General features: G+C 39.5%; 2 protein-coding genes across 2 annotated transcripts in view; both read left to right on the top strand.

Moving 5' to 3' along the window:
- The window catches only part of wwc1 (WW and C2 domain containing 1), a 42,269-nt gene extending 28,501 nt beyond the window's left edge, over positions 1-13,768 (top strand). The window contains exons 7-22 of the mRNA XM_015394678.1: positions 1,247-1,393; positions 3,005-3,075; positions 3,751-3,996; positions 6,868-6,957; positions 7,099-7,691; positions 8,423-8,528; positions 8,654-8,824; positions 8,905-9,097; positions 9,241-9,381; positions 9,617-9,654; positions 10,176-10,368; positions 10,474-10,644; positions 10,733-10,825; positions 11,566-11,796; positions 11,879-11,997; positions 12,635-13,768. Of these exons, the coding sequence (XP_015250164.1) occupies positions 1,247-1,393; positions 3,005-3,075; positions 3,751-3,996; positions 6,868-6,957; positions 7,099-7,691; positions 8,423-8,528; positions 8,654-8,824; positions 8,905-9,097; positions 9,241-9,381; positions 9,617-9,654; positions 10,176-10,368; positions 10,474-10,644; positions 10,733-10,825; positions 11,566-11,796; positions 11,879-11,997; positions 12,635-12,701 (2,670 nt within the window). The 3' untranslated portion in view covers positions 12,702-13,768. The remainder of the gene's footprint in view (positions 1-1,246; positions 1,394-3,004; positions 3,076-3,750; positions 3,997-6,867; positions 6,958-7,098; positions 7,692-8,422; positions 8,529-8,653; positions 8,825-8,904; positions 9,098-9,240; positions 9,382-9,616; positions 9,655-10,175; positions 10,369-10,473; positions 10,645-10,732; positions 10,826-11,565; positions 11,797-11,878; positions 11,998-12,634) is intronic.
- Positions 13,769-18,066: 4,298 nt separating this feature from the next.
- rars (arginyl-tRNA synthetase) overlaps positions 18,067-24,497 on the top strand; it is a 28,187-nt gene continuing 21,756 nt past the window's right edge. Inside the window, exons 1-7 of the mRNA XM_015394673.1 lie at positions 18,067-18,223; positions 19,950-20,084; positions 20,171-20,359; positions 20,524-20,632; positions 21,990-22,090; positions 23,418-23,539; positions 23,632-23,752. Coding sequence (XP_015250159.1) covers positions 18,179-18,223; positions 19,950-20,084; positions 20,171-20,359; positions 20,524-20,632; positions 21,990-22,090; positions 23,418-23,539; positions 23,632-23,752 — 822 coding nt within the window. The 5' untranslated portion in view covers positions 18,067-18,178. The remainder of the gene's footprint in view (positions 18,224-19,949; positions 20,085-20,170; positions 20,360-20,523; positions 20,633-21,989; positions 22,091-23,417; positions 23,540-23,631; positions 23,753-24,497) is intronic.

Here is a 24,497-nt window from a genome sequence, read left to right as displayed (position 1 = left end):
TTCATTAACACCAAAGCAGCTGAAACTGATTAACAACCCCCTCTGCTACTTACCTGACCAAATCAATATCCCAGAAGTTTAATTAAATTGATGCTATACTCTGATTACAAAGTGTTCCTCAAATTTTTTTTGAGTAGTGTATTAAAAGTGGCAGCAATGTTCCTCCCTGTGGGGGAGCAGAACCTGGAAAGCTGGGATTTAAAAGACAAGATGGTTCTGAATGCAGCTGAACGACGCTCTGCTGAACTCAGATTTGTTATCCTCCTCCTCTTCATCCACTCTCCTCTCCAGTCTAAGAAAGCACTGCAGTGTTGACATGTCATTTTCTGCACGGATGCTGATCGGATTAAAGTTGCATGATTGGTTTTGGAGTCTTCTGGCAGGTTTACATGAAGCTGAATTGAACATTAAAAAGGAAACAGAAATATCAGCTCCATCTATGTGATGTGAGGATAATGACGATAAGGAGCTGCTCCGCTTTAGGAGATCCGACATCTTCTCCTTCCTTACATCACTTCAGACTGAAGCATCAGAACGAGGCGAGGAGAGCCTGTTCAATAATGCAGGATCTGCTGTATGCAGCTGTCAGCTCAGCCTGCAGGTTTTTCTCAGCGTCTTTTAGGCAGTGATTGTGAAACATTTCATTTTAGTGGATTTAATATCAGAAGCTGCTGCAGAAAGGCCTGTGGTTCAAAATGATAGAGAGCCTGAAACTCTTTAGCTCTGATTTGTTTGGTCTTAACATAGATTCTTATTCATGTTATTGTTTTATTTTGATGAAAAATGCATCTCAGAGCTAAAAGGATAATCATACAACTGTTGTGATTTTCTTTTTATCATTATTTTTTATTTGGAAATGAATGTAATATGTGAAAGGTCAGCAGAAAGCACAAAATGCTCTCTGTTGTTTTATGTGGTAGATAAACAAATGAAGCATTCAGGATAAATAATTTTGATAAAAGACAAAAACAGAACCTGTTACAAGGAAAAAGGTTTGTAGGTTGGTGGGATTTGTCTGATAAAAACCTCACTCTAAAAACAGAATTAGTTTCATTTCTTCTTGTAAATTTGAACAATAACCAACATATTGTTTTCAGTAAGTTTGGTGAATACAGACCTATAAAGTGAGCTACTTGGTTCTGAGATGCAAACGAAATGCAAGCAGATTAACAGGGATACATAAGTGGGCGTTTCCACGCTGCAGATGCTCTGATGTCCCATCCTGACTCCTCTCCATTTTCCTCAGAAATTGGCCGTTTTAAAAGATGGATTCCAGCTGGACTCGAGCTCCCAGCAGGAACTGTGGGGCAGCAGTCCTTCGCTCGCCAACTCGGAAACGTCCCTCCCTCGCCTCTACTCTGACGTCGGATCACAGACGGACCTCCCAGCTGAGGTTAGTCCCAGGACGGTTGTTTTTTTTTTTGGTTTTTTTAACCTGTAGAGCAATGTGCTCCCAGATTCACAGCTCTTAAACTTTACACATTTTATCAGTCAAATTAGTTGACCTAAACCAAGATGGAAAATATCTAATTTAACATGAAAGAACTAAATAGGTCAGTTGCAGAAAGGAAATTATTGAAATGATCAGAAAAAACAGGATTAAAGCAGTAGAGAGATTAAATCCAGTCTAATCTGGCAGTGAAATATCATACTGGTTATTAATAATTAATTGATTTTCCTTTTTACTTTGTTAAAAGATCTGAGCAGATATTCCTCTGTGATTTCAAAGTTTTCTATTTAAAGGTTAAAAAAAAATTCAGGTGACAGATGTTAAATTATAAAAAGGACCCCAGATAAATAAAAGGAAGCCATTTTTTAGTCTAAATAATATCATTAAAATTGATAGAAAAACTTAAAACTAGTTAACTTTTAAATGAACATTTCAAAAGTTCAGGGTATCAGAAAATAAATACGGAGAGGGAAAAAGTTTTAAGCTTCAGCACTTTATTTCTTATCATATTCAACAATATTTTTGTCAGAATAAAGATGAGGCAAAATAATTGCTTTTTTCTGGTTATTACCGTATTCTTTAAACTATGTTGTAAGGTTTACTATTAGAACATTACATTCTGCCGTCAAAAATTGAATCACTCCAATCGAATTTTTATTTAGGCACTAGATCTTTTGATTTATGTGATATAAAGTAATTTCAAACAAGACATTTCTTTGTCTATGAACTGACCATATCCATAAGGTAATGCTTCAGTCATGATAGGTGAGCAATAGGGACTCTGAAGGAGGTGTAGATATTAATTGCTCTGATCTAAATACACCGAAGAGGCCTACACGTCACCATAAACCATTAACAGACTTTGCAGAGATTCTTCAATTACATGCTATGCAGAAGAAAAAGACTGACGCTTTGAGAAAATATAAAATACCATTAAAAGTGTTGAAGGAACCCTGATGGATATGTGGTTGATAGTTTGCTCCAACTAATATTGGATCGCATCAAGCTGAAGGAAGAAAGTTCTATGAAGTAAACAACAGCAGAATATTTTGGTCTACACTCATAACATGTATGGTGTGGGGAAAAAAATGCTACTGCATCGCATCATCCTGAACACATCTCAGTTCAGCATGGAGGTGGCAGTATCATGCTGCGAGGATGTTTTTCCTCAGCAGTGATGGTTAAACACCTTCTGAAAGAGCATTGGCACTGAACACTCCGACAGAGCTCGAATGGAAGTTTTTAAGTCAAAGTTTAGACCCAGAAAGAAGCTGAAAATATTGGGCAAGCCTCAGAAACTCTGTAAAGCTCTACCTCCAAAACTCTACGTCCAAAACTCTACGTCCAAAACCCCAAACATGGTTTGGATCAGACGCAAAATTCATGCCACAGTTCAGTTTAAGCAGCTTACATGGAAATATGACTCTTTGTTTGTGGTCATGGTGTGCCGAACTTTAGAATAGTCTGAAGAAAAAGCGCCTCAGTCTGTATTTCCTGTAACCAGATGGATTAAAGGATGAACTCTGTTTTGTTTTTTTTGTTTTTTTTAACCAGTTCACCACCAGCACCAACAAACTGGCAGAGAAAGTTCGTCTCAGTCTGAAGTACGAGGAGGCCAAGAGAAGGTATCTGGTTTTACTTTAAAAGCTGCTTTTTCTGAACAGTTCATTTCTTTCCTAGGAATATGTTGTAGATTATCTACCGTTACTGGATTTCAGCATCTTTATATCATCAGCCCAGATCCAAAATGGCTCTATGGATTTGGATGCAGACTTAAAAAAACATTATTAAAGGAGTATCTTTGACAACAAATGATATTTCTGCAAAAAAAATAAAGCTATAATATTACATATATCCAAGGCTCTGGGACACTGAACACATCGTGACTTGTCAGGCATTGGAGTGGAAACCTATTGCTGCATATTTTTAGGTGAAACAGATGAGCAAATATTTTTTTATTGAGGTAAAAGTTGATGTTTAGTTCATGAGGAAACTGGGTGTGATGGAAAAGCTCCAATCTGGAGCAACATTAGAGGAGAAACCAGGTCAAACAAGAGGTAGTTGGGGCACCGATGCTGACCCATAACTATGGACACTAAGCTGTCAGCATTTATAGGAACAATGTGAGTAGGGAATTAAAAGCAAAAAAACCTGACAGGTTTTATTAGGTCAGCCTTTGTATAACACTCATGGAGTTCCCAATAAAAAGCCAGAAACACAAAGTCTGCTTCGCTGCCACCATTTTATATTCATCATCTGGGTTTTTTTTCCTTTATAACTCTGCTGTCATCTTTATGAAGGATCGCCAACATCGAGGTGCAGATTGCCAATCTGGACAGCGAGGCTTGGCCTGGGCTGCTGGACCCAGAGCGCGACCGGCTCATCCTCATCAACGAGAAGGAGGAGCTGTTAAAGGAGCTGCAGTACGTATCCCCCCGACAGCGGCTGGAGCCCAACGACGCCGAGAAGCTGGAGACTGAGAAGAAGCGCCTGGAGAGAGACCTGCAGGCTGCCAGAGATAACCAGAGCAAAGCGCTGACTGAGAGGCAAGTTAGCGACACTCAGACTGTCTGCCTCAACCAGAGAATCCTGCAGGATTTTAAAAGGGGTCCTATTCAGTACTTCTGAGGGTCCTGGAGCTCTAAATCATTGATGCTACGTTCACACCAAATTTAACTAAAGCAGCAGAGGCAGCCGGTTTACATGCAAGGTCTTTGGGTGACGTGCATCAAAAGATGAGCGCGTCTCGAGCAGCAGGCGCAGCGCATCTCAAAGCATCTGAGCAGTTGAAGCAGCGCCTCATGAGCTTCTGAGCATCTGAGGCGTGTGAAGCGCTTCACAAGCACAAGCAGCAGATGCTGGAGTTGGAAAAATTGAATTTTTACTGCCCGGCGTGCCACATGAACCAATCAGAGAAGCTGATCTTGGAGCTGGCAGGGAGACAGACACAGCACTGCTGATGCAGGTTGCTATGATCACTACCCTGATTAACAGTTTATTAATGCCTAAATCAACTTAAAATAATGAAACCTGCAGGCAAAAAATGTCTGTTTTTTTCATTCTGGTGCCTGCATTGTTTATCTAAAAACTCTTACATCTACTTCCAGCTGCCATCAGCAGTAGGAGAAAATGCTGAAGAGGCTGGTCGGCCTGAGGCAGCTGCTGAGGCACGTCTGACCTCAATGTGTACAAGAATCCAAAATGAAGCAGCAAACGCTTCTTTACTGCCTAAATTGCGTTCAGTGTGAACGTAGCATTAGGAAATAAAAAGTTCCTCAAAATGCAATGGATCTGATGGTAGGACATTTTGGAACCAGCTTTAAATCAGAGCTTCTGGCAGAAATGCAGCTCGTTTAGTTTGTGGTAATTAGTTCACGTGTTGTGATGACATTAATGTTCGTCTAGATCTCCTGGTTTTAGATCTTCCCTCTTGTACAGTCGGTGAGTTTTGAATAGAGCCTGACTGATAAATCAGTGGGCCGATTTTCAGCGTCGGGCTCATTAATCGACTTCAGCCAAAATGTTTTCATTTTTTAAATTCTCACCCGTAGAAATGAACTCTTAATAACCAAAATACACTAAATGTATATATATCATTTCACCAGGAGAAGGGAACAATTAGGTGTGGAGCCACTTTATGAGGGATGTAGCAGGTGTTGGATGCAGCCTCTGCAGTGTTAAAGTAGATAGGACTCTATTACCAGCAAGGCTAAAAACGCCACAGATTTCAGGCAATATCTAAATCGGCTTCATGACATTTGATTAAATTTATATTCTTATGTTGACACTGCTTATATTAAAGTAGGTTATTTTAATTGTTATATTTTGTAATAGTTATATTTCCTGTTTCTTTGTCATGATGAGAATTTGGAGTTGGACTATACTTATCCCCTATGTTTTTTTCCCTTTAATATATATGGAATCAATTATCTGATATTGGCCAATATATTGTTTTTTCAAAGCCTAAAATATATCGGTATTGGCCTTCAACATCCCGTATGTGTCGGCCTCTAATATTGAAGTTAACTGTGGATGTGATCTCTGAGCTGCTGACAGACGATTCATCTCCTCATGAAGTTTTCCATCCTTTCTAGCCGCTGAAAGCTCTGACCTCCATTATTAGCTCTCCATCTGCCTCCCCGTCTTTGTACCTAGACACCAGCAGGTCCCTTCACCCTCCTCTTTCCTCGTCCTCCCAGACAGGACTCCCGTTGTTGCAGCCTCTACCTGAGCCCCGTCTCTCTTTGTGTCGTGTCTCCTGTTCCTGAAACCCGAGAGCCGCCAGGCTGGCTCACAGAAAGGACCTCTTGTAGTCCTCGTACAAACGGGTCAACGTACGGTTCTCAAGACGCGGCGAGCCCGCTCAGAAACGTCAGGTTATTTTAACAGGGCTCTGGGAGGAACTATACAGCTGTCTGGAATTTGATTTCAGACTCTTTACAGCTTTAAGTTAATATAAAACATTTATTTTTTTTATCGCCTGACTTCAGTCGAAATCCTGCTGTCTAAATTTGACCCTTCCTTCACTCCTGCCTTCCTTGATGCCTCCTCTATACTCTTACTGAAAAAGCTTGAAGATATTCTGGAGCTTTGGACTAAAGCAGATCTATGAGTCGCCTTTAAACACAGATCAGATGCTCTGTAATGATTCTATTAAATAATCCAGGACTGATCCACCTGCTGCTGACAGGTCTGTTTCTGCTACACTGATGCAATTTTTGGTTTATGTACAATCACAATGATGTCACCTCTTTTTTATTATTTTTAACAAGATGGAGGTTGGAGTTTGTGCTTATTTCCCTCATGATCATTTTACTACGTTTAATAGGTCAAATTACTTCGCTAAGCAAAGTGTAGCAGATTGATGTGCTGTTGGAGAGCCAAAGCTGCCATACTGTTTTTAATCTGTGGGCTGAAGGCTGTATGTTGACGGGTTGCAGCTCATTTTTCCCTGATTTTGTTGCCAATTTAAAAGTTCACCCTTTTATGTGTTTCTGTGCGCTTTGAGCTGGAGCTGAAGCTAGTTCCCTGCATCAGGTAATCTCTGCAGTAATGCACAGAATCGATAATTAGAAATCTAAACTAAAAGAAGTAACAAGTATTTCCTTTAGAAGGGACCTCATAATGAATGGAAAAATCATTTTTGACATTCTAAGTTTACTTATTTTTACAAACCTAGATAATAAGATCTTTATTCTATTTATGTTCTGGTGGAGGTAATTCTTTACACTTATTCTTCACTTTGTGTTTTATTTTGTTTAATTATATTTTTATGGAGGCGATAATGTTCATCTGAGCCTTAAATCTGGAGCAGATCTTTGTTTCTGACGTAAAGATCCAGAAGCAGCTGCAAGTTATTCCAAATACTACATCTTTTAAAACAGGCTTAAACAATCTGAACATTTGTGTTGTTGCAGGCTACGACTCCACTGTAAGAGGAGCGAGCTGGTTCGAGAGCTGGAGGAGACGGTCCGACTGGCCTCGTCGCTGCAGATGCAGCTGAAAAGGTTTGTTTTTCTCATCTCTTTAGGATCGTCTTTCTGGGCCGCAGTGGAACCGGCTTAGCTGGGATGTATTTAAGGGTATAATTTTTATTTCTAAATACCTGCGTTCTTTTCTTAACTATCATCCCCCACTTCCTCCCTCAGCCTCTCTGCCAGCACGCTCTCCTGCTCCTCTGGCAGCAGTCTAGGCTCCCTGGCGTCCAGCCGCGGCTCTCTGGCCACCACCTCCAGCATGGGCTCCACCTCTTCCCTTAGCTTCACCGACATCTACCTGGAGCAGCCCGAGCTGACTGACCCGGACCTCCGCATCAAGCTGGACAGTCTCCTGCAGGAAGGCGGCCAGGTGGGCTATCGCCCCTCCAGCTCCATCACCACCATCCACGAACACGAGGTGGTGACGGGCTGCAGGCAAAGGCAAACGGGAAGGTCAGAGGGGAACGCTGCGGCGCCGGCGGGAGGGGAGTCCTCCAGGGTTCAGGCCCTCAGACTGTCTGAAACTCCTCGTTCCATGAACTCTTTATCACCGCGCTCGTCTCTGTCCTCGCTGTCCCCGCCGTGCTCGCCGTTAGTTTCGGAAACCACTTTCCTGTCAGGGGAGACGGGGCCCGGCGGGCTGGGGCTGGACCTGGAGCTGCGTAATAGGCTGGCAGAGCTGGAGCTGGAGCCTGACGAGCAGCGGAGGGAGCAGCTGGAGGAGAAGCAGAACCTGGGCAACGTCCTCGGAGAGGATAGCAGAGGTGAGCCTTGAAAAACCAGCATCCCACTCCCTCGACATGCACTCGGTCCTGAAACCTCTGAGCAGCAGATGTTCAGGTTCCCTGGAAAGTAGAATACCAGGAATCTTGACTCCATCAGTGCTGAGAAATCTAAAACTTTACTGAGACAGAGGAGTCAGATTCCACCTGTTTTCTAATAAAAGCTGCAGCCTCCTCCCGTTCCAGCATCCTAATGTGGAGTTCTCCTTGTTTCACCTCAATAAGCTGGAAGTTTTTTCTTGTTTAGTTCATTTAACACCATAAGCTAGGCTTAATGTTAGCAGTTTTATTGTAAGAAGTTGGAGAAAAGTTGTTTTTTAGTTAGTTAAATTTGGTGAAATGACCCCTAAAGTTTTTTTTTGTTGGATCATTTAATATGAGCGAGTTGGAAGCAGCCGAACTCGACTCCAGTCCCTGCCAGAGCCGTTGGTGAAAGGTGGACTCGGTGTCCGGTTTCCTGTTAACTCTCCATTGCTGCTGCCAGAGCTTAGCTCACTACTGATTATGCATGAAGGACTTTCTCAGAGCCACTCTGACCTCTGATTCTTCATTATAAAAAAGTAAAACAGACTTGGAGGTTTAAGATTTAAAGTGATGTTTGAATATTTAGCTTTCCCAGCGCAGTGCTGGAAAAGATTACAGGTAACTTTTTGTATGGATGGACAGATTGATTTGCACTGTTTTATTCTGTGTTTGCATGTCTTCAAATTTAGGGGCCCAATTTCGAGGGGCGGGGCCAAAGAAGATAGGTGTGACATCAGCGGTCTCGGATGAATCGGTAGCTGGTGATAGCGGAGTGTATGAACCATCGGAACGCAAGTACGTCTTCTTTGCCTTCCAGTCGAATTAACACATTAGAAATCTAAATATCTCCTCATGCTGATTAATACCAGCTTCATAAAAACAGAGGCTAATCATATCTACTCATATTTTTTTTGCTCTAGGCCGGGTATGTCAGCAGAACTCCTCCTGAGCTCGTATGAGGACAGGTCCGCATCAGGCTGCTCCCAGGTCCAGCTCGGCTTCCGTTACGAGTCCAGAGAGCAACGCTTCACCATTTATATCATGCAGCTGTCCAACTGCAGCGCCCTCTGTCTGCCGGCTGACCAGAATATGTATGAACTGGTTTCTGCCCGCCCCTAATATCATGTCTGTTAGTGCAGATCATGTGACTCGGCTGTCCTGTTCCCTGTAGGTATGTTCGCCTGGCAGTACTGCCGTCCGTTCGAGCCACCCGCTGCCTCTTCAGAACACGAGGTCTGCACCCCCAGGATGTCGTGGTGATCAACGAGGTGTTTGGCCTGCAGATGTCCCACAGCGCACTGCGTCAGAAGACCCTGCGGGTCGACATCTGTAACACCAGCAAGTCGGGCCATGAGGAGTGTCTGGTCAGTGCTGACAAAGCTTTTGCTGTGATTTATGGATTAAATACGTTTGTATTTATAGTCTTTATATTTTTCTATTTGCATGGAACCTTAAGAACCTAAGCATGCTGTGTTTTAATTGTTTTGTTCTTTTGATTCTCCTCCAGGCCGGGTCCCAAATCAGCCTGGCTGATGTCAGCTGTTCAGAGGAGCGATGCACCAAGTGGTACAACCTGCTGAGTCGCCTCCACATGTCTGAGATCAGCAACAAGGACAAGGACACAGGAGAGGATGTCAGCTCTGACAGGGTAAGCACAGGGGAAACACGGACAGCTATTGGACAGTTTCAGGAGGAAATCTCTGCAGCTTCACCGTCTTTTAGTGTAGCTTTTTTTTTGTTTCTGCACAAAACACATGAGGTGCAACCACAAAATTTGAATGAGGGCTGGACTTTAACTGGATCATTTAACATCTTTATTCCTCTTTCTCGGTTTTGGATTTTCCTGTTGAACCTTTAAAAAGTGACAATATTTTTTATTTCAGACTCACGAAGGGGGCCAGCCCGCTGACACTGATGAGTGGTAAGTTTATCCTTCTCTCCTCACATCTGTCCCTGTCCACAGTTTTTGTGGAAACATGACAGAACAATGTTTCATGTCCCGTGATCATCAAAAGAGGAAGAAATAAACAACAGCAAACTCATGAAATTCCACTCTAATATTTTCCATATGAAGCATTGGCATAGAGCTTCCTTCAAAATCAATAGAAAAAACAACCTACTGACCACAACTAGAGCAATATACCTTAGAAGAACAGGAACTAACTGACTTAAACTACTTGAGTCATTGGAAACAAATAACCGATGGACTGCAACAATAATAACATACGAACAATGCTAAAGAGTTTACTTACAATGATTGAAAAGAAGACAATAATTCATTATGGTAAGGGACAATATACCAAAAAAAAAATGGTTTTCATTTCTGCTCAACCTATGCTACCTGAAGTTGGATTCCAGCCCACGATATCCTATTTTTATTTTTATTTTTTTTAGATTTTAGTGAAATTCTAGTGATTATATTCTGTCTGTTTTGGTCCTCAGGCAAGGCGACCCTCTTGAGGGAGACGTGTCTGACGAAGAGGAAGAAGAAAATGATGGGGAGGATGAAGAACCTCCAGATGAGGAAGAAGAATTTTACCCTGACAGCAGACAATGGGAGGCAGAGAAAGAGGGAGCAGAAGAGGAGCAGGAGGTGACTAAACCCTCCACTACAGCAGCACGCATCACAGAGAAGGTAACAGGTTTCATTTCTGCCTTTGTGTTAGCCGACCGTTTGGCAGTTCCCAAAAAAATTCAGCTCTGGTATTTTCTGGCTGATGGTTGTATTCCCTTCATGCAGGTCAACAAAGAAACAAGCGTTGACAACTTGTCAGCGAATCATCACTTGGCTGTGGTTCGGCCAAAGGAGCGCCACCCCGATATCCACCAGCAGAACCCCTTCATGAGGGGAAACACCATCATCCGCTCCAAGACCTTCTCCCCTGGACCTCAGAGCCAGTACATCTGCAGGGTAAGAACCTTAACATCATTACAAAGAGAAAACATCTCTTCAGTCGTGTCTTTATGAAACCTAAATGTTTTCATTCTCCTGACTGCAGATTAATCGCAGCGATAGTGACAGCTCTACCCTCTCAAGGAAGTCCCCGTTTGTCAGAAATGCCTCAGAAAGACGCAGCATGCGCATGAAAAAGGTAGCTAGAACTTCTTCACTCCGGCAACCCTCTCTGTTGAAAGCTTTATCAATAGATCCTGCTTAGGGGGGCCTGATCAGGAGTATTGGAGCTCATTTGGGATTTTTCTGTAGATGGAGAGTGTTTAGAAAACAAATGAATCATGTTTTATTACCTCCAGCAGGGTCTGTTTTGGAAAAAAATTTATGATTTTGGGGTCTTGTCCAGGATCACCAAGTACTTTCTGTTGGAACGTAGAAATTCCAGTTTCTATTTAGTAGCTGTAACTGGGAACTAGATATAAAATCACTTTTTTTTGTTCAGATAAACTGTTTAGTTACACTTTAAAGTATGCTTTGTTTTACATTTCACAATGCAGTTGTTTCTACTATTGTCCTTGATATTTGATATGATTATGTCGTTAAAGTCAAGTGGTAATCACTAAAGAGCCTGTTTGGTCTGTTTTTTTAAGCACCTAAAGCCACTGTCTCCCAGTCAAGTGATTCTAAATATTTAATATTGCTCTGAATATTTCATGTGACTCTGACATTTACAGACTTATAATTAATACGATCTTGGATTCCCTGCTTGGAGATCCTGAAAGTAATAAATTAGTTGAAGGAAACCTGAGGTAATAGAGATTAAGAGGCATTTTTAACACATCAGGCTCAATAGATTCCTCTCTATGCTGATACATAACCTCACAGTGTTTTATGTTGAGCCGATACACCTTTAAGGATTCCTCTCTGTACTCCATGCAGCCTCCTATGCAGGCGAAAGGTCTGGATGGTCTCCTTCGCACCTCTCTGGATCTGGAGCTGGACCTGCAGGTGTCTCGGACCCGGCAGGCCCGTCTGGCTCAGGAGCTGCGGGTTCTGCGGGAGCTGAAGACGCAGCTGGAGGAGGCCAGGCAGCAGGGACAGATGGAGCTCCCTGCCTGGGTCCAAGAGGACGAGCGCTTCAGGCTTCTCCTCAAGCAGGCAGAGAAACAGGTTAAAAAAACAATCAATCAAAGGGAGAGGATGGTCCATCTGGGAAAACAACAGGGTTCAACATCTGTTTCTTTTGTTTCAGACTCGAGAGGAGCAGCTACAAGAGAAACGGGTAGAGAAGATGATGAAGGCAGCAGTCAAGGACGTCCACAAGATTAGAGCACAGAGCAGAAAGCAGGTCTCTGAGGTCCAGACCTTCAGGTATTAGATTGGGCCCCAATTCTAAAGCTTAGATCTCAGACTATCTTTCAGGCTTATCTTAGTTGCTACCAATTTTTAGGTCAAAGTTCCTACAAACTCCTGAACAGACTTAAGTTCAAACGAATATTTTTAGGTATTTTAATATCTTAAAAAGAGGAAACTGAACATGAAGGAGTTATCTGAGTCTCCATGCAGATGTTTTATTCTGTTTTATAGAAATCATTTTGACAGACAGGGCATATTGTGCGTTGCTGCCACCTTGAGACTTCTGTGCCATATTACAGGCAGTTGCTATCAACAAGAGAGATCAGTAATCTTAAAAGTAGTTATTTCAATTTGTTTATTTCAAATAATTGAATCAATTTATAAAGCCTTAGACCCAAACAAACATTTCTCAAATCTGGTAAAGCCAGACATTTGATGGATGTTATTGGATGGCAGGACGTCCAATAGGGGTGTCCAGATGTCCAGATTGAAGTTAAGGCTTCCCAGTGTGTGTCTATGAACTAGAAAGCTTTGGTAGACTCGTATAAAATCCTATATTTCCTTTGACAGATTTTGGATATAATCAGAGATCAATCAAAAATCCTGATCTTTGACCATTACTTTTTTTTTGTGGTTGCTTTTTAATTTCCAGAGAGAAAATGGCATTCTTCACACGAGCCAAGACCAGCATCCCCGACCTACCGGCCGACGACGTGTAGAGAATCATTTCAAAGTATTTTCCTCTCCTCCGTCTGGATCAGCTACCAGGCAAACGTTCGCTGGTGTCTTGAAGAGTTAAAAACACACTGGACAAAACAAACCCAGTCGAAACGGTGAAGAAACATTCTGAAGCAGCTCTACATTTCTCATGCGGACAGGCTTTGTAAATCTAAGTTGGTTCAGCTGGAGCTTGTTTATCTTTATTTGCTGTTCCTGCTACTAATCAACTGTTATTAGTTGTTTTAAAGTCATTCCAGCTAAAAAAAAAAAAGAATCTCAGAGTTTTATACTAATTTCACACAAATAATGTACATAAGTAGCACAAAATGAAACCAGCAACGGTACAAGAGTTCACTTGATGCTAATGGTGAATCAAATCTGAAAGAAATTAACCTTTTTCTGTAATTAGAAAGTTGTATATGCAAACACAAGCACAGTGTTTCTTTTTGTTTGGTCACCTTTTTGCTGCAGACATGAAGAAAACATCTCTATGTTAGCTACTGAGTCTAAAAGCCTTCAGTTTGTTCAAAGTGCTGCAACTTTTTTTAAGCTTAATGAGAAATGTATTGCGTAAAAATCTTCCAAACTCTCTCCTCCCCAAAGAACGAATCTAAGTGTGAATTTCTGAAAGAAACATACAATCAGGGGATCTTAAAAACAGGTTCACAACACTTTTATTGGTCGGTTGGTCTTTGTGAGGGTGGCAGTGGTATCTGGGACACCTATTGGAGAGACGGGACACCTGATTTACCACCTGATTCACAGTGAAAAAGTTTTTCTAGACGGGTTTTTCAAGAACAACTCAACTATAAAAAAAAAGCCAAATACATCAGATAAATACATATTTCGTTTAATCTATATTATAGGTTATTATTAAAGTAGAGGCAGCAGAACCATGCTTCTTAAGGATCACGCTTTTGTGCCTTAAGTACAATCTGCACCACCTTAAGTGAGCAGTTCTATAATGAAATGGATAAAATAAGATGATCAGATTTGTTTTCATATTTATATGGAGTTAAAAAGAAAAAAATATTTTTTTAAGCAAATCATGAATTAATTCAATGAAAGCGATGTTTTTTTGTTCAACAAACAAATGTTTAACTTCCAAACCTAATTGGGATAGACAAATAAAAATGACTGGTTGTAATAACGGCTTTGACCACAGGTGTCGCCAGAGCGCAAGCTTTTAAGCAGTGTGATCTGCTGAATTTTTTTAATTATCTGAAAGAAGCAGGTTTAAAATAAAATAAATTGAGCACTTCCTTAATAAGCTCAAACCTGCAGTTACCAAATTTCACCACAAGGGTCACCAGATCATAAGGATTAAACCATTTTCTTTAGCAGAATCTACAGCTTTAACTAAAATGCGCAGTTTGATTCAAGTTGACGATGATTGTAGATCATCAAAATCATAGTTTATGAATTCAGTTGTAATACAGGCTTATTTTCTTTTTTATCGGATTATCTTTAAGCAGTTCAGCAAAGTGTAGAAACAACACTAACCCACTAACAGGTAGTTTATTGGATAGTCTGCACTTTATATTTAGGAGGAAATGCACAGAAAAGGAAACTTGAGTTTCTGATCTGAGTTTGTTAGAAATAGAAAAACCCTTGAAGCCTTTTCCTCATGCTGGATGATAAATGATTGTCGAAACACGCAGAAAGTGAAGATCAAAAGTATTTTTGATGACTGTGAATTCCTACTGATTGTATGTTTGGTCACAACAGAGAAAAAAATCTTCCAGTTAAAGAAAAAAAAATTCCTTTTAAACGATTTTTTTTTTCAACCGTTTTTTTTTTTTTTTTTCCCATTTTCTCTGTCTTATATTTTGGCTATAACTGGAGTATTTATGTACATATCAAAGTCACTCTGACGGGTCTTATTACTGGAAGTTAAATGGTTTAGCAGCGTTAATTTTTTTAATTAAATGTTTATCTGGCGCTGAGAGTTTTGAATGAACGGTTGAATGTCTGTTAACTGCAGCTCTTTCAGATGTTTCGGTTTTACAGCCCATACCTTCACAGCTGACGATCTCTCCAGGCGTCGTCACTTTTACTGTTTACACAATAATTAAAGGGATAGTTCAGTATTTCTTTTCTTATTTTATCCTTATGGGGCTTTATAGAGTAGTTATCCGTACAAACTGATGACTTTTTCCAACATTTTCCTGCAGTAGACCTCGTCTAAACTGAAGTGTTTGTTGATAGGTTCCCCTTCTTTGGCTAACCTTCGAACTAAATCAAGCATCAGCTGAACTTAAGTTGTGACAGGAGCACGTTTTGCAGCTCAGGTCTGAAACTTTCAGTTCTGTCTGTATGGATCTGTTTACCGGTATGTTTTGAACGCCACCTATAGTGAGAGCTTTAAGTGGAGCATCTGCTCCTCTGGATCAGCTCAGCAGAGAGTCTGCTGGATCATATAGTTCTAGTTGTTTAAAATTCCCGAGTTTGAGTCATTTATTTATTTTTTATGTGATGACTAAAACCATCTCTGTAAAGCAGACTACAGTCTGATTCGTTTTCTCATTGCTTCTCTTTTGACCCAAACTCACTCCCGTTAATCTCCAACTGCAGATCAGACTAATAAGGACGTTACAGAAAGCAGCTGATGAAGATCTAATCCATTTATCCAGCAGTTATTTGCTGGCTACACCTTTCTCTAAAGTCTAGGAGATGTCACTTTAAATTGATCTACTGAATGTGGGCCTTTGGGTTGTCTGCCGCCCTCTAGTGGTGAGCAGAAGTCCTGTGTTTTGATGTAGATCCAGTGTAAGTTTTTATTTTTGTTTTTTTTTTAGAAGTGACTTAAAAACTCTGCTTCGCTGCTACAGCCATTCCAGATGTTGTATTTTTTTTATATCAATGGTTTTAAACAAACTGCATTAAAGATTTGGAAAGATGTTTTATCACATTGTGATAAAATGCTGCTTTCATCAGTAAATAAAACACACATTAAAAAGGTTAAAGGATGATCTGAAAGTATTTACAGGAAAACAGGAGCTGATCTGGACAAAAAGAAACATGTAGGGTTAGGAATCACTCTTTCTCACTGAAACACTGTTAGTCGAAAAATACTTCAGATTTTTCTTCGGGCTTTAAGTTTCCTGCATTGTGAGAATCAATGTAAAGATGTTTGTTTTCTGTCTTGTCTTTTAGATCAGATAGATGAACCATACGCAGACTAATATTCACCTAACAGGATGAAGGAATGTAGTTTTTTTTAAGGAATCACAGTAAATCATGTAGTTTTTTTTTTTTTATTACCATTGCAGCCTTTCTTTTTTTCTTGTTTGATAATGATTTTGTTTTCTAGTAAATTCATATTACGACTGCTGATGAACCAGGTGACGTGTTTGCTGACGGCGATGACAAACGTACGGCGTGTATTTATTGCACTTTTGTGATTTGGGTGTGCTTTTTTTTTTTCCCCCCCCAGTTTTATTCTTTTTATCAAAATTTCCGAAAAGCTGTGAATGTTATTATTCTCAGACACTGTAACTGTCGACAAGAGTTGTAAATATCCTACCAGCACAAAAAAAAAAAAGATGGCGGACAAAACACAAATGTTATGTTTTGTAGTTTCACAACAAAAATAAAAAAGTTCTTCTCTTATATGTGGATTTGTTGTTTTTTTAAATATTGGTGGCAGAATCCAAGCTGAAACCGATTGATATAACATTCTTTTTTTTTCTTGTTCTGAAATAATATCTAAGGTATCAAAGACTTATATTTTTTCATTTGTGTTGATTAGCTGTATTTTTTCTTACATTTTTATTTGCATATCCAAATATTAAGGTTGGTTTTAGCGAAACTGAAGCGTTGGCCCATGCGTGGTGCAAACCTGTTTCTGCACTAAACTGTTAAAGCGAATCTGATGCATCTGCAAAAAAAATAATAAAAAATCTGATCTTTTGCAGTTCACTGTCAAATTCATTAAGAAGTATGAAGCAGCACAATAAAGGTTTCAGCCATGTGGGACCATTTTGATCTCATATTTGTTTTAATTTTCTCCTTTATCACCTTGTTGATGTAAGTTATCACTCCAGTTATCTGAATTCAAATTAAGTTCAAACTGACTTTTAGTTTACAGTAATTACTGTACCTATTGTTCAAAAAAAAAAAAAAAAAACTCCTAGTCCACAAGCATCCTCATTCACATGGTCTATATTCTCACGTTATGATATAATGATCAAATTACTTAGACTTAGACAAACTTTTTTCAAGTGTATACAAAACTAATATTTGACTTTATCTAAAACATATCAAATAAATTTTCTATTTAGACGAAGATTTGAAATAATAAAATATTACACAATGACTTATATTATTGCAATAGGAGGTCATCCAGTCAGTTTAGTCTAATAGGCTGCATGTAGGGACTCTAAATGTCCACCAGGTGTCGGTATTGAGTGACAATGTGTAGAAAAGCTTTATGACGCCTCATCAACTCATCACTACTACCTTCAGCAGACTGAACTTTTTTAGGCTTCAATTATAATGCTTTCTTTGTAATATATTTTTATTCTGCTAAAATGTTAGAACTTGTCCCTTTCTTTCTTGATTTATTTTGTTAGACTTGATTGTTTCAGATTATAAAGCTATAAATAAACAGTTTTTCTGTGATTATTTCATTCATTATGGAAAGAAAAACATTCTGAAGGTAATTGTCCTCTAGACCTATTAAAAAAAAATTCTCTCACGTTTTGGGACACAACGGCCATAAAGTATTGTAATTCATAATAAGTCTCTAACATCACTAAGGAAGAATTTCAGTCCTCACGTCTTTGTAGATGTTTTTTTTTTTTAAATTCAGCCACAATAAATCCTGGCGTTATTTCAAACCCTTGACTTTATTTTTCCTAGACATCCAAGAGTTAAGTTTGCTGGTGCATCCCCTGGACAGACTTTCTCCTTCAGGATTTTAAGGTAGAGAGCAAAATTACATATATATATATATATATATATATATATATATATATATATATATATATATATATATATATGTCTGAAAAGCTGCACTAAACAAAATTTCGTCTAAACAAAAGTATAAATCTTAAGCAAATTCAATTAGTTGTTTCAATTATATCGCAATTACATTTCTTACAGCAATGAAAAAGACTCACTGCCAGTTGCAAGGGTGAAACAACCAATTTTTTGTTTTATGAAGAATACATTTGGGGATTTTTTTTTCAATGAAACATTAATATCATATTCAATTTTTAAACCTATAAATATGTCTGATGTTAGGCTATTTCATGTTTTTTTTCTTTTTTGCAGATTCATTTATTTGGCTGTTTTAGCAAGCTTGTTTAGTGATGTTTTTCCTCCGCTACAGCAGGTGGCGCTGCACAGATAGAACACATGTGTAAAGTAAAAAAGGCAAAGTCCAGAACTTCCTTCTCCTGCAGTTTGTTTCATCAGCCACGAGTTTGAGCTTCCATTCAGCAGCAGAGATTACATCCAGCGTTAAAGACAGATGGGAGACCCAGTGACAGAGTACACAGCCCGGCTTCAGCAGCAGGTGAGCCGCTGGGTTTTGCCGGGAGTTGCTGAGGTTTAGCTGCTAGGATAACCATCGCAGTGTGATGGATACCTGAATGCTACGCCGGATTTAATACAAAACTTCTCAAGTTAACAGATTTCTTTTTATTATTTTTTAAATATTGCTTTTTAAAAATACTGAATTTACATTTTAGAAATAGTTGAACTCTGATTTTGGTTTCGGCATGTAACATTTTTATTAAATCAAGTTGGTAAAGGAAAAATCACAATTTTTACTCTTTATTTAGTGCCTTTCAATGTGCAAAGTCGTAAAAAATGAAGTGGTTTCAAGTGTTAGAAAGATTTATCATAGATAATTTCCTTTCCGATTTAGGTTTGAATAAAAAATGCATTTAAGTAACATAAATACATCAGATACTGTGCTTTCGTTTTCAAGTTTGTATTTTTTATGGAAGTCCATTGGCGCCATCTGGTGGATTTAGCAGGAATTGTACCATCTGCATGAAATAAAAACTGGTTATCATGCAGATCTTAAAAGACTTATCTGTTTTTCTTTATATATATTTTTTTTGTGTGTTTTTAAAGGTATATTTTAAAACTGACAAAATATTACCAGATTTTCCTATCTTTTGGTAGTTATATGGGACATCTTTTGATTTGATTTCTTTCATAAATTTTGAATCTTAATTCTTACAGCTTATAATGAGGGTCAGTAAGACAAGAAATGCAATGAAGCTGTTACCTCAACCTTTACACTTTGCTATGAACTTTTATTTTGATTTCTGAGTGTCTAATCCAGCGGTTCTCTATCCTAGTCCTTAGGTACTACAGTCCTGCATGTTCTAGATTTCTCCTCTCTGCCAAACACCTGACTGGTCTAAAAGAACGAGGAACAGGACGGCACTTTACAGCAAAAGCCTATTCATGGTAGCTGCTGAGGATGTCATGCATTTGAATCGGATGATCTGCAACAAAGAGAGATCTAAAACATGCAGGGCGGTGGTAGTTGAGGAGCAGGTTTGAGAACTACTGCTCTATTTCAAGTTCCGATGGGAAAAAAAGTATTTTTGGTTTTTACTCTGACAGGAACTCCTTTGTTAGTCGTTATAAAGGTATAATGCAGTATTTATCCCCTTTGTTGTGTGTGATTTATTTTAAAGCATGACTAAAGTACATGACTAAATATTTCTAACAGGTTTTATTCTTTGGATCTCTTTCATTGACACCACCTTGGAAAAACACGCAGACATAACACATGCCAGACATATTTGGTAAATAGTAAATAAAATGCTGAATTTACATTTTATGAATAGTTGGACTCTAATGACTTCGGCATGTTACCTGTGTTAAACATAATCTTCAATTATTTCTTTGATAAATTTACCAGAGTATTTAAGTTTAACAAAAAAAAAGTTGCACTTTGAAGTGTTTGAAGAACAAAGCCATAAAAAGTGCAATCACATTAGATTGACCTTTGACCCTTTGCTCAGATCCAAAGCGTAATGTTTTGAGGGAAAATGGACTCCCCACTTCATCCTGAACGCACCATCCTCACAATGAAACATAATGGAGGTTGCATCATGCTGTGGTTTGATATTGTTTCATTAGGAAAGTGAAGATGGATAATGATAAATGTATTAACGCTTGTCTCTGTGACTAAAAAAGCTTAAGGTAAATATATATATTTTAGGGTGTTTTAAAGGTTTAAAGGGTCATTTATCTTCTTTCGCCTTTTTTTGTTCAAGGAGCGGGAGATCCAGAGCCTGTCTGCAGAGATAGAGAGCCTGAAGAAGCCGCAGAACCTTGGGCCGTCTGCACGCTTGGAAGAGCTGCGGGAGGAAAACACCAAACTGAAGTACCGCCTGAACGTCATGAAGAGGGTGGGCGCCAGCTGGTCTTCCAGTTTAGCTGCTTAATGAGGTTTTAGTTAAAGTCATTTTGACGTTGTTGGTTTTTATGTGTTTAGAGTCTTCAGGAGGATTCGAGTCACTGCGGTGAATCCATGCTGAACATCAACCAGCGGCTGCAGGATGTTTTCGGCGAGGCCATCAGGACTGCCTACCCTGAGCTAGACAACCCGCCGCTGACGGTTACGCCCAACCAGCAGGCCAAGTTTGGGGATTACCAGTGCAACAGCGCTATGGCCATGGCTCAGGTACGTCTCTGCTGCTTTCCCTTTTATTAATTTAAAAATTCTACTTCTAAACGTCTCATTTATCAGCTCCCAAAATACTAGTCATTTGACAGAAGAAACATCACCATGTATGTTTACAAATGAATCTCTTTGTCATCCAAATGATCTGAACTGTTTTATTACAGATGCTGAAGGCGAAGGGGACTAAGGTGAACCCGAGGGAGATCGCTGAGAAGATCGTCCAGAACCTGCCCGATAACGAGCTCATCCAGAGGACGGAGATCGCGGGACCAGGTGGGAGCTGGACTACAGAACAGAACCACGCCATGGCACAAATGTTCTCTAGATTTAAAACATCTCAAAATGTTTCTTTTAAGTCCTTTTCCTTCTCAGAAAACATTTGATGTTAAATCTGCTTAGAAATTGTTAAACGGTTCTGAAACCCAAGTTAAATTTTTAACTAGTTCTTCTTTTAGTAAATGATACTTAGAACATGAACATCTGCTTTCTTTTTGTCTGAATTGAATCTCTAATTTTAAATTCTGTTTATTTTATTGTTGGTATTTTGGAAGAACAGGTCTACACACCTTTTAGGAGATGTATTCATGTAGTATAAGCTTATGAATTTAGCACCAGTTCCTGACTCTGGTCTGCAATTAAATTATGACCAAATGAGAAGACAAGGATGGAGAGGTGGGTTGGCGGTGCTCTTGAACAACAGATGGTGTCATGATGGTGACTCTGTATAGGGTGAACTGACTGCACTGACCATGTTTTCAGGTGAACTTTTTCACTTAAAAATAGATTAAAACAACCTTTTACCCACTGATCACAGCAGATTTAGCTTCCATTGTTACAGGCAAAGAAAGGATAGGGTAGCTCCGCCCAACGCGCATCAGACCCACTTTTTCCACCGCGCAGCTAGAGCAGCAGAGATGCTTCAGCAGGGGGTCTGAACTAAATTTGTCGAAGCATCAAAAATGAAGCAGCATGCGCGTTTTTGCTGCTCTTGCTGCTTTATTTGTGAAAGTAGCATAACAGGGGCTAGCTTTCAGCCATGGCGTCCTGCACGAGCACATTAAAAAATGTGTCAGAAAAGATCTCCTACTGCACCTTTAAGTGAAAAGTTCCCAAATCACAAAGTATTTTAATGTTTTCCATGGTTCAAGTATCCATTTGATATGTTAAAATGAGCCGACAGCAGATGGCAACGGTGTACAACATCGTCTGTTTGCTGATGAAGCTCGGGTCAAACAATATTTAAAGCTAAAAAAAAAAAGAACCAAGTAAACGGCATCAGGATGAAAGCTTGGGTTAGATTGTTTTAATACGTCTGCCAAGGAGGTTCTGTCTTTAGGAGAGTCTGTTTGTCCGTCTGTATACCTCAGTCCGAGAAACAATCCAATAAATGCTCATGATGTAAATCACCGTCTTTATTCAGAATTTTTGTTTTTGAAAGATTTTGTAAATATGGGTAAAAACGAGTTACTTTGCAGAGATCTGCGCTCTATGAACACTTTTTTTTCCCCCTTTGAGATAAAAATGTGTTATTGTTTTTAAGTTGTACTGTGTTCAGTTTTTCTAAAACCTGGTTTTGTTCATTGTTTTGGACCCAGTCTCATCATTCCTCTGCTCTCTGCTTTTCCTCCAGGATTTATTAACATCCATCTAAAGAAGATGTTTGTCTCCAAACTGCTGAACAACCTGCTGCTCAATGGCGTTCAGCCTCCGCCGCTTGCTACCAGGAAGAAGGTCAGCCCTCAAAATTTAAGCTTCATCTCTCCCCGCTAGTCTTTCATATTTGGTTTTAGCCTTAAACAAACTGATGGTCCTTTTTTATAGGTTAATTCTCACCCGGTCGACGCATGAATGAACCACAGGAGAGATCCTGAAATCAAATAGTTCTTAAACAGACTATGCAATGACTTTAAATGACATGATCGCCTTTTGGCCAGTTGGATTTTAAATAGTTATGGATTGAAATTAAGATTCTGGGCTAAAACCGAAAACAAAAAAACTGCATTCATTGCTACGATGCACACTAACCTCACAGAGATCAAGGCATTGCTATAAATCAATCAAGCATCACAGTATTTATATAGAACATTCATTTAGACTTTTGATAATAATGTTTAACTGACTGGATTGCTGAAAGCCTGTAAACATTAAACACGTCCTCCACAGCCGGATTGGTGTTGGTTCCTTTTCTGGGTCACATTCAGAACATTCAGAATAGCGACTAAGATGTTTGGATTTCAGGTGATAAATTAAACCTGATGTGGAGAAACTCTGCAGATGCATATATCCCGAAAATGAACAATTAGATCAGTTGGGTCATAAAAGCCACTTGTAGTAATTGTAGTTGCAGAAGTAAGATTTGCTGCCTTGATGCTGCAAAGTAAAAAAAAAAAAAAATCCTAAATATTAAGGAGGACTTGCAGATTCTGGTTAATCTGAGAGGCTGGTTGCAGGTTAAATGCCTGCTGCAGCATTTAAGCGGTCTGCACCTGTTGATATGCTGAGAGGTGCATAAAGCATGGAGAGCCAGCACACAGATGATGGTTTGGCTATGGGGCAGCTGCATGGGGTGGAGGATTTCACTTCAGCAGATATGGGGAGAAAATGTGGGAAAGAGAGGAAGGTTCTGGCTCAGATTCCTGAACCACGGTGAAGTTGGCATCATCCTCGCCGCTGAGCCGACATTCACAGTCTGCTCCCTCATCCCGCATACTGTGGCTCTCATGGGGAGAAATAATATGCAAAGCAAACAGAAATGAATAATGTCCATCTTTTCACCCATTGTCACTACATTATGTTGCATGATTATAATTTTTTTGCCTTATTTTCAAGGCATTTTTTAAAAAGTAATCTTTTACACAAAACTGATGTAAAATCATAAGATGAAACTGGGCCTGCGATGCAGGATTAATTTGGATCCAATTTAAATCCTTTTACTATTTTCTAACCTTTTATGATGAAGTGATTTCTATCATAATAATTGTTTTTATTGTATTAAATGTCCGTCACTAAGTGTGTAGAACGGTCTTGTCCTCCAACATCTGTGCTTCTCGCCGCCCAGGTGGTTGTGGACTTCTCCTCTCCCAACATCGCCAAGGAGATGCACGTGGGCCACCTCCGCTCCACCATCATCGGTGACAGCATGTGTCGGCTGTTTGAGTTCCTGGGCTACGACGTCCTCAGGTCAGCTCCCGGCTCTAACCTCAGCTGTCTGTTTGGCGGCGGCTCCTGGGGACGCCTCCGTTATCTGTAACGCTGTTTGTTGGCGTTGGCAGGCTGAACCACGTTGGCGACTGGGGGACTCAGTTCGGGATGCTGATCGCTCATCTGCAGGATAAATTTCCAGACTACTTGACCGTGTCTCCGCCCATCAGTGACCTGCAGGCCTTTTACAAGGTCAGTTCATGCTGTCGCTCTGGTTTCAGCTCACTCTGAGATAGAGAACATTTGCTTGTTTGTTTTTTTATGTTTGGATATGCATATATTGTGGAGCAATTATTAAAATCCAAAGCGTGGCCCTGGATTAATTCCAAGACCTTCAGCCCTGCTGATAAAGGAGCTGATCACATGGACTATTTGTAATTTTACAGGTTCAGTTTATCACTAGCTTATTTCTTTTTCTTTCGCTGGATCATTTAGACTGACTTCAATTTCCTCGACACATTGTTATTTTTATTTTTTTTTTATATATAAAATAGTTTGAAAGCTCCAAAGCTTTCTTTTAAAATTACAAACGTCAAAAAACTCTTTTTGAGCTCTGTAATATATTTTGAGCTTTGTATTGTTCCTTTGACATGTTGCATTAATATATAACTAGGTAGGTTAAAAAGAAAAATGATATGGATAAAATTCCCTTAATGCCTCTGAGTTAGTTTATCAGACTAATTGATAAAAGAGGAATACTTTGTGTTGCACCTCAAAGAAATATTGTGCAAGTTTTGTCCACTAGGGGGGCCTGTATCTTCCAGGTGTAGTGCCTCTGAAAGCAACTGGCAAAAACTACAGTGTAGTATATGGAAGAGGATTAGGGCCACTGAAAAAATAAAAAAGTTAACTGATTCTTAAATTTTATTTCAGTTTAATATGGGAAAAAATCTGACTTTTTTTTTTCAGAATTCTGGCTTTAATCTCATAATTCTGG

Source organism: Cyprinodon variegatus, unplaced genomic scaffold (assembly GCF_000732505.1).
Source record: "Cyprinodon variegatus isolate N-32 unplaced genomic scaffold, C_variegatus-1.0 Scaffold703, whole genome shotgun sequence".
Classification (NCBI taxonomy): Eukaryota; Metazoa; Chordata; class Actinopteri; order Cyprinodontiformes; family Cyprinodontidae; genus Cyprinodon; species Cyprinodon variegatus.
The sequence above is the reverse complement of the archived record's forward strand: the minus strand, read 5'-3'. Positions and strand labels throughout refer to the sequence as shown.